The sequence below is a fragment of the Nipponia nippon genome, unplaced genomic scaffold (assembly GCF_047370975.1).
Source record: "Nipponia nippon isolate SJK-2023a ecotype South Korea unplaced genomic scaffold, ASM4737097v1 scaffold_6, whole genome shotgun sequence".
Classification (NCBI taxonomy): domain Eukaryota; kingdom Metazoa; phylum Chordata; class Aves; order Pelecaniformes; family Threskiornithidae; genus Nipponia; species Nipponia nippon.
This window is the reverse complement of record NW_028262380.1, coordinates 58,664,597-58,678,055: the sequence shown is the minus strand read 5'-3', so window position 1 is coordinate 58,678,055 and position 13,459 is coordinate 58,664,597. Positions and strand designations below refer to the sequence as shown.

Below are 13,459 nucleotides of genomic sequence, written 5' to 3'. Positions count from 1 at the left end.
ATTAAATGCTGAATATTTTCCAGTCCAAGGGACATCGATGACATTTAATTTCACATCAGACTGGGTTCTTAAATAGTGACTGTAGGGATTCTTTTTACCACGAGAAGAATCCCAAACCTGCACAGCGCATTACAGACATGGAAAATGCCAGGGAGTACTTTTACAACAGATATGCTTTAGGCTCACATCCCTGATTTTACCCTTTCTATTGCCAGGAAAACTGCTTTCACATTCATTGCTGGAGGCATCACTGTGGAGGTTTGCTGCTGGAAGGTTAGTATGCTGCTTTTCTCAATGGCAAGGAAACTTCCAGGTGTCACTCTACACTGAAAGGGAAGCAAAACCAAACTAATGGGATAGCTAGCAGAGAACAGCCAAACCCTACCATGCAAATTTCAGACATCTAGAGCTCTTATGGGAAACGAAGGACGAAGTAAATAGTATGCTCCTGAACTCTCTCATCCATGCAAATTATGGCTCCTCGTCAAACTTAGTAAAGTCTACTCTTCTTCCCCCCAGACACATCACTCACTAACACCAAGGCGAGTACTGAAGGCAAGGGACATGCCAGAGCTTTCTGAATTATTCATAGATCCAATTACTGAAAAGCAAAAGAGTAGCAAGGATGATTTGGCGATTTCCACCAGCTGAGGAATAGCTCATGTTCTTCACCATGAACCCTCTGTGAAAGTCAGCAGGACCTCGGTCCCTGTGCCGCACTTTCACAGCACGTGTTTGGAAGCGCTACCTGTGGCAGTAGGCGGCCAGGGACCCCAGCAGGAGCAGGAGGACCAGCACTGCTACACACACTGCAATGGTGATGTTCCGCATCTTCACCCGCTCGGCGTGCTGCTGCTCCCACCACTCCAGATCACTGAACTGGCACCGCTCCCCGACATAGCCCGTCACACAGCTGCCAAAAGGAAGTGAGCACACTTTGTAACTGGCGGTGGAGGAAAAATCCCAGATCATCACTTCAGTCACCTTGCATATTGATTTAGCATTGGCAACCACTACAGAAATATCTGCTTGAATGTAGTAGTGGTGAAGACAAAATGACTTTAAAGGAATGGCTGTCAAAACCTGTAGAATTCAATATTAAGAAAGAGACTTGTTTTACTGTAAAGCTATAGAATTATACAGTGAGATCATAATTTCCAAATTCTAATGGGTAAAGAATAGAAAAAATAATTTTCTCTTAAATCCTGCTGTGCGATTAGTGTTTCCCTAAGATTTTCCATTTAACAGTTTCCAGCAGCAAGTTTCCTTTTCTTTGAAATAGTCAATATAGGACTTACTTGTATTTTCAGAGTGGTTTGGTTAAGGGAATCAAATTTTAATCTGAATCCTTACTTTAAAATAAAAGATTAATTAAGTGTTCAAAAAAAACTTTGTATGGGTTAGAAATATCTTCATAATTTAGTTTTAATACAAGCTTCTTCTGTAGGCAGGTTTTGTTTATTTGTTTGTTTTTACCACTGTAAAACCCAACATAGAAATATCTTATCAGTGCATGAAACCCTCAAATCAAAATTACTAGACAGTGAGAAATACATCAAAAAGAATCTCAGCCTAGTTTTACTGCCCAAGGTGAGAGACACAAAAAAGGAAATAATAAACATAAAAAAATTAAAAGTCTACTCAATTCATAATAATCTGTCAGCAACATAGGCTCAAATCCTTCTCACAATTCTTATTGGCCTAGTTTTACTCAAGTTAAAAGTCAAATGAGCAAAAGAAGCAGAATTTGACCTGCAGAAGCTTTTACCTAATGTCCTGAAAACATTATATCAGCATTCATTATTAAATCAGGCACAAGCACTCTCATTCTCTCACAAATTAGAATACATGTATGTTGGAAGGCAGAAAAATGCTAATCTTTTAATGTAAGATCACAATAAATTCCAAGCAAGCTAGAAGATCTAATTCCTAGTGTAAGAGCTTTTATTAATTAAAATATAAATCACATTTGGTATGTGATTTTTGCTAGATATTTTTGCTAGATAACATTTTTCCGTGACTCCGTTTTGGTAGTTAACATATTACAGCCTACATGAATGAATGCTGCCATCTAGTGAGAATTCAGCAATGTGAGAATTCAGCAAGGTTCACACACAAACCCTGGCCCCCAAGAACACTGCTAAGCACGGTTCTCCTTAATTTTTTAAACAGCTTCCACTTCCAGCACTGAAGAATACATACATTTGGATTCTTATTATGCACTAACACCTAACAAACAAAAGAAAAAAAGATGTGATCCAATTTGAAAGTTCTGCAGTTGTAGACTCTTCAGTTTCAATAAGAGAAACTCAATGAGGTGAGAACAGAGTTTTCAATGCCTCTAAATTTTACACTAAAAATTCATAACAAATACCAGAGATAACCATGAGTCCATCTCCTGTAATGGCTTTGCTGAGCTTAGGAAATCCTTGGCACAAGGCATCTACTTCATTCCCATGTATGTACATGAGATAGATACATTCTTTTGATATTCCTGCAGGTACAGAGGTCTGTAGGCAGGGAAGACCACTCAATTTAGAAATAAGAAAGCCTAGGATTTGACATTGCTTGCAGGAATGGTCTGATACAGAGGTTCCTGCAGTGCAGTACAAGGAAGATCTGGGGGAATGGTGGGTCAAAGAAACCCTTCAGCACAAAGCTTGCTCTCCTCACTCCAGGGTTATACCAGGGCTACCCGAGTTACTGAGACACAGAGGCAAATTTGCCTACTATGGAACAGCATCCAGACAATGGATTTGTCCTGCTGTAAACACTTTTATGCTTGATTTTGAAGAAAGATATAACACAGATTCAAATATAATCAAGTTACACAATTAGACTCCAGCACTAATGATTTTGAAGAAATGATTACTCCATGGGACTAGGCTGTCACATTGAGCAGGCCAAGGCTGACTTCTGGAAATATAAGATTCTTTTTGCTTTTATCAGTAACTGTATTTGGGGAACCAGGAATGAGCCTTCACAAAAATATCGACAGGAGGAAGGAGGTCTCGTTTTTGACGTCTCATTGCTACTCTCCCTGTTTTTAAGAGGACCATCATGTTGTACCCTTTCTGCCAAGGACCAAGACTCTTCAAACTGTAAGGGAAGATGCTGACACCAGACTTCTTCTCCCTGGTGCCAATCAGAGAAGACAAGACAGAGGTGCCCTCTTCCATCCCAGTCAGTGCTACACATGAACAGCAAGGCCGACAGGGAGATACAAGTCAGCATGATACATACAGGAGAGACAGCAAGGACCTCTTTCATAAAGCCAGGAGCACAAAGTCATTTAACAACTTATCTCTCATTTCCAAAGCAAAGAATCAAGTGCTTAGGGAACAAATCTGATCCTACTATTAATTGCAATGAGTGTGAAAGGAGTGACCACTTACAGAAACTTATGGTGATCACTTACAGAAAAGAGCAGTCTAATAACAATAGCTAGCATGAGTGATGAACAGATAATTTATGGACAAACACTTCACTGTCTGCACTCAACTGAGCCCTAAGGATACCATTCATCAGCACAGACAATACAAATTTCTGTACTTACTTGCAGGCATAGTCTTGTAGATCAGAAACATAGTTGCACACTCCACCATGGAGGCAGTATGACTCGTATGAAGGAGGGCATCCTATGGAATCACCTTGGACAGGGTGTGTAGAGTATGCATTGCTGACAACAGTGGGGGCCACAGTAGCTTCTAAAACACAGGATTTCACAAGGACATCTCAAACTTTTGGCCACATTGGCAACGTGATCTTACAAAAGAGTTCCAGAAATTCAAGATAGGAAAGTAGGTAAAAATCTCTAATTTTGACCAATTACTTGTGTTTTACCTATTTGCTTATGTTGCTTATTAAATTTAGCCACACAGAACTTTAGATCAAAATACTAAATATGCTTGATTCTAGATTTGCAATGAAGGACCCACAGAGGTTGGCTGCGTTCTGTCTATTTAGATGTGTGAGTACAGCTCTGAAGAAAAACTGCACTGGCTGTCTACTTACTTACGCTTAAATGATTTTTGCAACTTATGCAGCTTTAGGGTATGGTAAATCTCTACCATGCATAAAGTACCAGAGTCAGATGTACAGGTGAAGGGTGACTTCACCTGTATTTCACATGTATTTCATGCACTTGGGTCTCAGACTGAGAAGTTCTCACATGCAACTTGTTGTTCTTATGCAGATTGTTTCTGCTTTGCTGCCATCCAGTTGACTGCATCTGTGTCTGACTGCAGATCACATTTTTTATTGTTTCAAGCTAGCTCAGGTACAGGTAACAGCATCACTGGGGAAGCAGGGAACTCTATTGACCCAATTCTTCAAAGGGTTCTGTAGCCTACTCTGAATCGCACACAGTCACCTACATAGATATCCAAACTAGCTAGTTTTAAAGGTAGCTCTAATACCTCTGCACAGCGTGACCTACAGCGCAGACATGCCCTTACAGAAAAGGAGCACTTTCTTGCCTACTTTGATGCTACAGCAAATCTATAGGTCAGAACCAAACATCTACATGGCAAAGAATTTCTAGCAGTACGGCTTAGCACAAATGCGCCTAATCGCTCTCATACATTTATGGGATCAGTGTTATGACTCACACCAGTTTTATTGCAACATGACCTTCAATGACATTTGTTTTTTAAAATTTCATTTGCAGGGGAACTGCCATGGCAAAGAGCCTGAACGGAAAGGGATGAGTGATTTTAGTGAGCCCCAGGTGTGATTGCATTCTGCAAAAAAAATTTCAGCTTGGTAAAAGAGCTTATTAGGCAAAGAACTAAACCAGTGTGTTAACACACATGAAGACATGTGATCAGATTTACAGCTGAGGGACCTAGAAGACATTACTTCCAAGTCATGCATCATTTAAAATCATCATTTCCTGAGTGACACCTGAAACTACTGAAAGCTTAAGTAACTGAAAAGGGAGTGGGAATCCTGATAGGTGTTCTACTTAAAAAAGCCATAATTTCCTTCTGCTTTTCTGCAGAAACAGATCTATGACAATCACACAGTGTCTCTCCATCATCAGACAGTCACTTGATCTGGAGTAAAATTCACCTCAATGAAGAGGGCTGACAGAGTAAGACAACGAGTCATGCAGCTCCGCATTTTCAGAGAATGCTGCTGTCACATTGAGGCACTGAAATGAGGGTCAGATAGTCACTAGTGCTGAACCTTCAGCAGGTCCCTTCATTAAATTGGTAACCAGATTTTCTAAAGAGTTTCAGAGCCCTTTTGAAAAATTAGCCACTGGATCTGAAAGACTAGCTTATTCTGAAGAATTAAATGGGGCTTAAATTATGTGCAGTTCTCCTTCTGCAGAGGGAAAGAAGGCACAGAGAGTTTGAAAAATGGCACAGACTGAAGTCACCTCCAAAAATATTACCTCCAAGGAGCATTTACTTCTGCCGTTGATTGTAAAGGCCATTAAATAGATGTGTCATTACATTTAGACAGTAAAAATTAGCCTTGAACCTTAATGTAGATATTTCCAAACTAAACTCAGATCTGGTCTCCTTAGCCCACCTCAAAACAACCTCCTAAAGCAATGCTAAATGGATCCACAAGCTGCCCAGTATATCACTATACAGGGTTTCCTTAATTTCCAGGTATAACAATTTGTCCAAGAGCACAGTTCTTAGTTAAGGATGACTTCATTTTAATTGCTCACTCCATTTACTCACTGCAACCGGTGCCAGTTCCAGAAGCATCATCAGCACACGAGCAAGTGAAGTTTCCTTCTGTATTTGTGCAGGTTACGTTCTCTCCACAGGTGTGGGACCCCATCTTGCACTCATCAATATCTGTCACCCAAACAGTCTGCAGTTAGAAGAACGAAACACCTCAGAGCATAAGTTAAAAGGGCAGCAGTTGCAGCATTGCAGTCTCCTCGCAGTGGGAAAAAAAAATCAAAGACCTTCCCTCTGCAAACATTCCTTCATGGAAAACGTAATGGAAAAGCAACCAGCATACTTTCTATGTCAAGTAATCACAGCCTCCCCAGCCTCTCAGAGCATGCTACGCTGCTGCAGAAGCTCTCCACAAGGAGAAAGAAGGAAAGGCTTCCCCATGAAATGTAATGAGTACAGTAGAGTTGAAGAGAAGACTTATTTGTACTAGATATATTCTCCTGGCATTGCTAGCCATAGCTTGCAACCCAGATGAGTACCAGAGTACTGTCAGTTGGCATTCTTGCATTAAGACAGCAGAAGGGTTGGTACCACCCGCCTGGTTCAGCCTAGACAAAAAGTTTAGACGGAAGGAAAGGGTCTAGAAACCTACAGGTTCATCCAGTTTGTGCAAACATTTAAATAGAGCGTGCCTCTGAATTACTATGAAGAGGCTCCCTGATTACAAGAGATTCCAGGCTCAGAGCCTGCGTTAGGCTCATATATACCCCTCACCCACACCCTGCTGCACACCCTCAGCCTGCCTCCACACCTTCGCTAGCACAGCCGACAGCAGCAGCTCCTGCCAGCCTGGGACCCGCGTAGTGCTAAGTGCCTAAGCACCCTCCTCAGAGGTGGGAACTTCGAAAGGGTTCACATATCAGGTTTGGGAGCCTCTGATTCATTTTATGAACTGTCAGCACAATACATGTGCCAGCTCTGTTTTGGGGAAACAAAATCACAGATCTGCCATCCCAATTTGTGTGAAATTGTTCCTTAAACCGCTGGGACTTTTTCTACAGTAAAATTAACAGGATCTGGCCCAAAATAGTATAGAAAATTCAGAGCACTTTTAAAAGCAAAAATACAGGAAAAAAAACTGTTGCAGCATATTCCAAGAAACGTGATTTCAACAACACAACATGAACGCATCTTGTACTGTCTCTGGAGGTAGTGACACATTTCTGGACACTGTGCATGCATGCAGGTGCCTAAAACTGAAGTACAAAATCACTTACTTGCCAGTTTTTGGTTTTTATAGTATATTTCAAGTCATCAAACACAAAATTAGTTTCAATTCTGTTTACATCATAACAACATTGCATCATTTATAAAATGCTGTGAAAATATATTTTACCATCTTCTGTACTTAAAGACTTCAGGAAGATAATGGACTGTTTTTCAATAAGAGTGGTAGGTACCATAATCATTCTAGCTGAGCAACCATACCACAGAGGGAGAGCCCAGGGCTGCCTGGGGACATGCCTTGCAGGTGGTGCTGGCACAGCAAGAGGAGCTTGTCACTTTTGTCTGCACTTCCAAACCTCCTCAAAGACATGAGCTCTGGATCTCTGACCACTGTAGGCAGAGTGCCTTCTCGAACCTTCTGCCTCTGATACTTTCCACACCCTGCCCATAATAATGATACTGTTCTTAATTTTCAGTCGTCCTTATCTGTGTCAAAGAACCAAAGTCCAGTAAAGACTATGTAAGAATTGGGTCAAATTTAATGGACTTTGAATTAGGCTATAAAGGAGAATGGAAAAAGAAAAGGACAAAAGAGAAGCCAAGACTCTCATCAAGCTCTGAACAAACCGTGTGCTAGTCAAATACTGGGCGGGGGGGAAGCTTCCTGTTCCTTCATATTTACTGCTAAAATGGATTAAAAAATTAAGAAATGTAGGGAACGAACTAAAGACCTGGCATTAGAGCTGGATGGGAAAATCAGTGGGTCTGATTATTAACAGGACTCTAAATGTACTCAAGTTGTCAGTGTCAACACCTTGAACCTCATGCCTATTAAACAGACCTGGAATTATTTGATGAGTATTATGACACACTCAATACCTGCTTTCGTTTATATTCATGGCAACGATTTCCAATAAAGCTCTACTGCTTCACCTCCAGTTCCCTCCTCCCCTTCACTCTTCCTCTCTCTCCTGCTGTAACTACTAAAAAGAGTGCAAACACTAAGAGGACATATCCACTGACAAGTACAGGCTTTGCATATTGATCAGTTGCTGAGGTTGCCACACTTCAAATGGGAAAGAAAGAATCAAAAAGGAAGAAATAATAAATGTTAACTGTCAGGGGGAGCCACTGTTAGGATCCATGCCCGTACCAGATTTTTCAAAACGAACCAGAACAGCTCATTTGACAGCTTCACAGCTTGATGCAAGGCTAGCCCAAACCGTAAGACATGTCTCTTGCTCATTCATCCGGCCCCAGCCTTCCAGACACAGCACAGCCCTCACACATGCTTGTACCGTAGCAATGGACTCCATCTCCAGTGTAGCCCTCCAGGCATTTACAGACGTAGCCCCCTTCTGTATTGATACAGCCCGACACATTTCGATTACAGTGGTCCATATTTACAGCACACTCATCAACATCTGTAAGACAAAACAAGGAGACGGGGACACATGGGTCACAAAACCATCAGGTAAATCAATAAAAAGAAATGTCTACATCATGGATCTCCCTCAGACTATGCTGTCACTTGTCATTTGTGCATCTGAAGCAAATGGAAAGAGAAGGGTTTTGTGGTCTTTTCTTGGTATGAAATTTGATGGGAATATTCTAAAGAGCCTAAGACAGTCAACCAGCTACTTTCACCTGGAGACCTAGAGGTTCCACAAATACCACTTGCTTCAAAAAAATCCCATTTGGAGGGAATGATCCTATGCAAAAGAAGCCTTATATTCTTAAACCCTACTCAGAGAGAAACTTTTTTTGAGAAAGAACACATAAGCTTAAAAAAAAAGTACGGCAATGAAAAAAAAAATTATACCCATTTCACCTTTCAATGTTTTTTTTTCCTTTCCATAGCAACATAGATTCCTGTGAGTCTTCACGTTTAGCCACCAAATGGTAAATTGTTCTGTTACTAAGGCCCTCCTGTCTTGGCCTTTATGAGAGAACAAAGTGTTTCCACTTATCTTGTATGCAAGTCCAAAAAATTAAAGACCACTCTGAGCAATGTGTTGTCTGATTGTTAGTCTCTTTCTAGTGCTAGAAAGAAATAAGAGCAGCACTTTTGTATAAACATTACATCAGGAATACTAATTTTTAAGATTCCTTAATACATACTTCTAAATTATACATCAACTATCATGTCTATGGACTGAGCTTTTATAATTAGGCAATTTTTACAAATAAATACATTATGCTTTTATTCCTGTTATCCCCATTATTGCTTGTTAATATTAATAGGATTAACACTCATGACTCAGGGGAAAATAAGACATGTGATAATTAGCCATTTCATCTCACATGCTCTCTGCTCATCATCCCTTTCAAAACAAGCAATACCATTGACCTTTCTGTGACAGCTCACACAGCAGAGCTGCCAATGTGAGAAAAGATAGATTTTTTTCCTCTCCCCCCAATCTACAGTTTTCCAGAAGGTTGCATTAATATCTTTTATTACCATAGCATGATTTTCCCTTCCTGGTAAATCCTTTCAAACACTGGCACATAGCACCATCTTCCAGCAAAACACACTGTGCATTGACATCACATTCTAGTGCAGTGCAGTCATCTTGATCTATAGCATAAACAAAACCAAAAAAACCACCAGATGCATTTGGACAGATCAAAGGAAGTATATAAAAAAACTCCACCAACCAACCAACCAAAAAACTAACAAGAAAACCAGAACATACAGTCAAAGTTTGAAACATAGCTCTCCAGCATTAATGATGACAAGCCAATACAATCATTAGGGCTGTTGTCTTTGTCTAGATGGAGCTGAAGTGTCATTTGGTATCAGGATTTCTGAATATTGTATGCAAAACCTATTGTAAAATTTAATGATCTAGTGCCATTGAACGTACGTAGAATTCAATGGTTTTACCGCAATTTTGTTCAGAGGAACTTAATAGACTTACAAAATCAAAGGGAGAGACTTTCACAAGTGCCCCAAATTAGAAATGTTTGTTCTCTAGACCTAGATAATATTATCAAGTTTTCATAGAATCATAGAATCATTAAGGTTGGAAAAGACCCTTAAGATCATGTTGACATAGCAAAGGAACATGGAGGCAAACAAACAAAAAAGCAGTCCTACCTGGCATAATTGCATAGACCCATCTTCTTGTAAGAGAGTTAAGAGCATGAGTGCCACCAGTCTTGACACTGAGCCTTTCTTCCTTTAAGGCCTATGATTTCTTTCTGTTCTATAAACCTGTTCAGAGCCTCACAGTAAATAGAAGGAAGACAATCATCAGACTCTACCTGATACCATGATTTCAGCCATCAACAAAATGCTGATTTTCTGCTTTTCCCCACTGTCCATATCCTTGAATATCCCACTGCTTTGTGTGCTCTGGAGCAAGGTCTCTGGTGTTGGCATCGGCACTACCTCCTTGTGCACAGAGACGCTTCCTGAAAAAGACAAGAAAAAAGTGACACAGACTATTTAAATTTACTAACTTTTTTATTTTCTATCACTTGTCTACTTTCCAATAATCACGGTGGTTTCCTTTTAAAATAAACATCACTACCATCGCAGACTAGCCTGTTTCTGGCCTCAGATTATTCTTAAAACCACTCACTGGTGGGTTTTCTCAAATACAAAAGACAAGGAATGAGAGTCATTGTTCACAATACTTGTCAGGCATTGCACAGATCTTACTGCTAATGAGACGGGAAAAATTACAACGGTCAGACAACACGTTGTTGTCCCAGAACAACACCCCAGTGTTTTCATTCTTCAGAGAAACCATCATTCATTACGTAGAGCAAAGTGAATATTTTCCAATGCTATCTGTCAGGATCCTCAAGGGTTTGAGGACAGTCTTTTTTAGAACTGGAAGATTGTACCTGCTGTTGTGTTGGAAGCATCCAGAGCATGACAGGCTTTTCCATCTTGAGTTTTCCCAAATCCTGGATGGCACATGCAATGGGCAACTCCAAAATTGTTTTCACAGATCTGATCACAGCCTCCATTCTCATAAAGGCAAGGGTTTGCCCCTAATGCAGAAAAACAGGCAACTTAACAAGCTGCTTCTTCAGTCAACATCTCCTTTTAGCTGTGCAGAGTTGAAGCAGTTGGAAAAAGAATAAGGACTGACAAAAACTAGAACATTTGTTTTTTTAATTAAAAACAGATGCATTTAGTAAAACATTTATATTATCACCTAGACTCTGGTAGGAAAGCAGATTCGCATACTCTTTTATCTAATAAATGTATACTTTTTTTTTATTTCCTTTATTATTTCTCCCTTAATATTTAGAGTCCTAACATTCCCTGAAAGAACATTGCCAGGGCACAGGGAACCTGTGATTACCTTCTCTCAATCCTCGTCTATTGAATTACTTTTTCCTGCTTACAGGGAGATTGTTCCCAACAGAAAATCAAATTATTTGATCCAAAACTAATAAATCTTACAAAATCTTTCTCCATGTCATTTGTTATTATTTGTTTGTGTGAGGGGTGCTAATAAACTAGGATAAATAGGAATTAGAAGACTATGGTAGCCTCGTGGCAATTGATCAGCATCTATTCTTAGGCAGGATCATAAATATGCAAAATCTGTTAACATTCCTGGGACACATGCCCAGATGATGTTTCAATAAATGCCAGTCTGACTATGCAAGGCCTTTTAAAGAGCCTATTTCTGAGAAGACAATCCTCTCCCCAAGGACATCTATTCTACTGATATCAGTGAACAAGAGGAAGCTGGAAGGGAATGACTGCTTAATTTTTGCAGTATACCTGGTTTCGCCAAAGGATGAACTACAACCATTGATGAGGGTCTCAGCATGCTGCCTCGAAGACGTACCCTGTTTTGGCCGGTCTTCTTGTCCACCCTCATTAGCGATGGCCTAGCCCAGTCAGAAAACCAAAGGTGATCCTCAAACACTGCTACATCAAAAGGGTGGCCTACAAAGAAATTAGATATCTCATTTCCACATATGTAGAACATATACACAAGAAGCCATGTAAAGAAAAGCCATATCTGCATACAGGTCTACTTCTAACACAGTGGCATAGCCATAGCCACTTTTCCACTTTGATGTCCAGTAGGGAGGGATAAGTGTCCATGAATGGTGGACCATGGGCACATGTTACTTATGCTCTTAGCAGAGGAGGCTATGGCACTTGCCTGGCTCAGTACAGTCTCTATACTGCTGGTGACCTCCAACCAGATCAAGTTCACAAGATGCTTCTACCTCAGACATCATTTCTTGAAGCAGCATTGGGACCAGCCTTTCAGAAGTGGACTGCCTCCCTCCTCTGCCAGTAAATGGCCCAGCACAGAGCTGCTGAGGTACACAGCTCCTTTTGCAGTCTTCACATAACAGGGAGGAGAGGAGCTTGCGGCATGTGTCATCCTGCATAAGTGTACTGGCCCAGGACAGCCTGGGAGCTACAGACACTATAGCCACTGACTCATGGTAGGACCCCAAAGCCAGTGTGTGGTCTCTGCAAGTGCCAAAAGTACACACAAGTGCAATACAGTGGTCCACAAGTACATACAAACATGCACAGACATTCACTAGCCAATTCATCACAGTGCAAAATTCAAGAGGGGAATTAATTTTCCTCCCTTCAGCCAACTAGCAGCAGTAGGCTGTGACTAGTTAGTCACTGTCTGTTAGCCAGCTAACTAACAGTCACAGCTAGCACAAACCACAGGATGCAACAGAACATCCAGGTAGCTTCCTCTCTTTTCACTGATTACAACAGGAACCTAGACATCGGCTTAGACCAGGCACCTAACACTTACATGACTAACAGTAGGTGAGAGAAATCCCACCCCAAGTTCAGAGTAGAGCAATTTTTCCTTAGTAGCACAACATTATCTGCACTAGGAAAACTCGGATCTCTAGTCTGACTTCCAGAGAGAAGCTCAGCAGTTCAGAATCCAAAGGACACTTTCGTATATAAGGACAGACATACTTATAAAGATCTTTGCAAAATGATTCTGACTCTTTTTAATATCTCTGTCATGACAGAAAATTGTCATTAGTCCATATGGGACTATGCATTCTTTCTATACATGTAGAAATCTCCTGCTTTCAAAATAGCCTTTGGGCAAGCTTTTTGCAATGGAAGGTGAGAACACACACTGTTCTTCCGTGGATGTCCACCTAGTTTCAGAGTGGGTGCTTCCTGGCTGAAGCAGGTTTGCTTTGTCTTGGTCCTTACTCACAGTCTGAATAGGCACATCACTTTTTGTACCACTGCAGTCTGAGTCCCTCTGAAAGGTATGTTTTGTAGGCACGTGATTTTATGATCTGTGCTTTTGTTTTTTGATGTAGACCTCAACTAGGTGGTGCTTAATTTCAGTAATGAAATTGGGATCCCAAAAGGTATTAGTTTAAAAAATAAAAAAATGATTAAAAAAAAAAATAAAGCCAAGCAAACAAGCAAAGAAAAGAACAGATAAATTAGAACCTTGGAGAAGGAGTATATGTCGGTATACCTTAAATACGCATCACAAATAAACTGAAAAAACACACTCCTGCATAAGAAAAATTCTAAGACGCTATTTAAGTGTTCTTAAGTGTTAAGTTGAAGAGCATATTGTTATTCTGTTAGCACTTCG

The 13,459-nt window shown here is 40.4% G+C and overlaps 1 protein-coding gene across 2 annotated transcripts in view; it reads right to left on the bottom strand.

Moving 5' to 3' along the window:
• EGF (epidermal growth factor) overlaps positions 1-13,459 on the bottom strand; it is a 61,722-nt gene that overhangs the window by 10,473 nt on the left and 37,790 nt on the right. For both annotated transcript variants that reach the window (XR_015700056.1, XM_009474652.2), the window contains exons 15-22: positions 11,623-11,790; positions 10,728-10,877; positions 10,140-10,289; positions 9,334-9,450; positions 8,171-8,296; positions 5,700-5,819; positions 3,557-3,707; positions 749-913 (exon numbers count right to left, since the gene is read on the bottom strand). Coding sequence is in view for 1 of the 2 variants with exons in the window: in XM_009474652.2 (XP_009472927.1) it covers positions 749-913; positions 3,557-3,707; positions 5,700-5,819; positions 8,171-8,296; positions 9,334-9,450; positions 10,140-10,289; positions 10,728-10,877; positions 11,623-11,790 (1,147 nt within the window). In the remaining variant the exon portion in view is untranslated. The remainder of the gene's footprint in view (positions 1-748; positions 914-3,556; positions 3,708-5,699; positions 5,820-8,170; positions 8,297-9,333; positions 9,451-10,139; positions 10,290-10,727; positions 10,878-11,622; positions 11,791-13,459) is intronic.